Genomic DNA, 1,306 nt, shown 5'->3' with positions numbered 1-1,306 from the left:
GCACCATCATTTTTGAGAAACAATTCATGTGTCTTCTGCAAAGATAACAAGCCTCATTCAGTCTAATGTTTAATTAAATATTACAAAATTAAGTTTACAATCATCTCAGAGTTCTGTAATGTGAATAGAAAATTTACCACCATCTCGTGAATATAGGCTGTGGATTTGAATGGATTTTAGTGCTCGAAAGCGGAAACCTTCACTTTTCTTATGATTTAACTAATTTAACAATCAGATTGAGTGGGTATTTCATGACCTTCTTCAGCTCCTCTCTGAATTTAGTCTGGGTCACAGCGTAAATACACGTGTTGGTGCAGGAACTGAGAAGCTGCAGCATTGCTGCTGTGACTTCTGTGATATAAAGTGGGTCATTGGCGGAGGAAGGGTATTGTTTTGTAAGTAGCTGATAGATGTAAAATACAATCTGCGTCACCCATAACAGTATAAAACTACCAGATATACTAAAGAGTAAAATGATGGATTTCTTTCGATTCTCCATTTCTGGGTCATTGTGATTTTCTCCACTGATAAAGCCCCGGAGTCCCCTGCGACCTCTACTAGCAGCTAAAATATGTCTGACAGTCTGAATATTGAGCAGCAAAATCAGAAAGAACGGGACACAAGGAGTTAAAATGCGGTGAAACAACTCAAACGCGGTCCATGCAGGGTAAGTATAGAAGCTATGTTTATAGATACAGTTCCAGGAAACTTTATCAATTATATATTCAGGTTCATATACAAAATACCAGGGAACACTTTCTAAAGAGCACAGCACACTCACTGTTGCGATAACCACAGCCGCTGTTCTCTCAGTGCAATATTTACTCTTCAGCTTCTTACAGCAAATAGTCACAAATCGATCAAAGGTGAAAACGACTGTCAGCCAGACAGAAATCATTGTGGTTGAAAAAATCAGGAAATGAACTGAACTGCAGATGGGAGTAATGGACAGGAATGAATCTGGGAAATAAATCACCGGAATCCACTTCAATATGGGATCTGTGATAACGGCCAGGAGATCAGCCACTGCCATTCCCACCAGGTAGCGAGTGCTGCATTTGGAGAGGCCACACTTTCCTCGGGACAGGATCAAAATCGCCAGCAGGTTAACTGAAAGATTTCGAAAAGGAAGCAGAGAGTTACTGATCAGAACTCAACTAACACAGCAGTTTGACAGGATCTCGTGCGAAATTTACAGCTTTGTTGCAGCATCCAGCACATTCGCACAGAGAATGGTTTTGAACACAGTTATTAATAATTGATTGGGGAATTGATTTAAACTAAAGGTAAAATAAAATGATCATTG

At 39.7% G+C, this 1,306-nt stretch overlaps 1 protein-coding gene across 1 annotated transcript; it reads right to left on the bottom strand.

The window, feature by feature from the left end:
• Positions 1-208: 208 nt before the first annotated feature.
• LOC137360133 (probable G-protein coupled receptor 139) lies at positions 209-1,033 on the bottom strand. Its single transcript, XM_068025690.1, has one exon. It carries the CDS (start codon positions 1,031-1,033, stop codon positions 209-211), a length of 825 nt encoding a protein of 274 aa, XP_067881791.1.
• Between the last annotated feature and the right edge of the window lie 273 nt (positions 1,034-1,306).

Source organism: Heterodontus francisci, unplaced genomic scaffold, assembly GCF_036365525.1.
Source record: "Heterodontus francisci isolate sHetFra1 unplaced genomic scaffold, sHetFra1.hap1 HAP1_SCAFFOLD_267, whole genome shotgun sequence".
NCBI lineage: Eukaryota > Metazoa > Chordata > Chondrichthyes > Heterodontiformes > Heterodontidae > Heterodontus > Heterodontus francisci.
The sequence above is the reverse complement of the archived record's forward strand: the minus strand, read 5'-3'. Positions and strand labels throughout refer to the sequence as shown.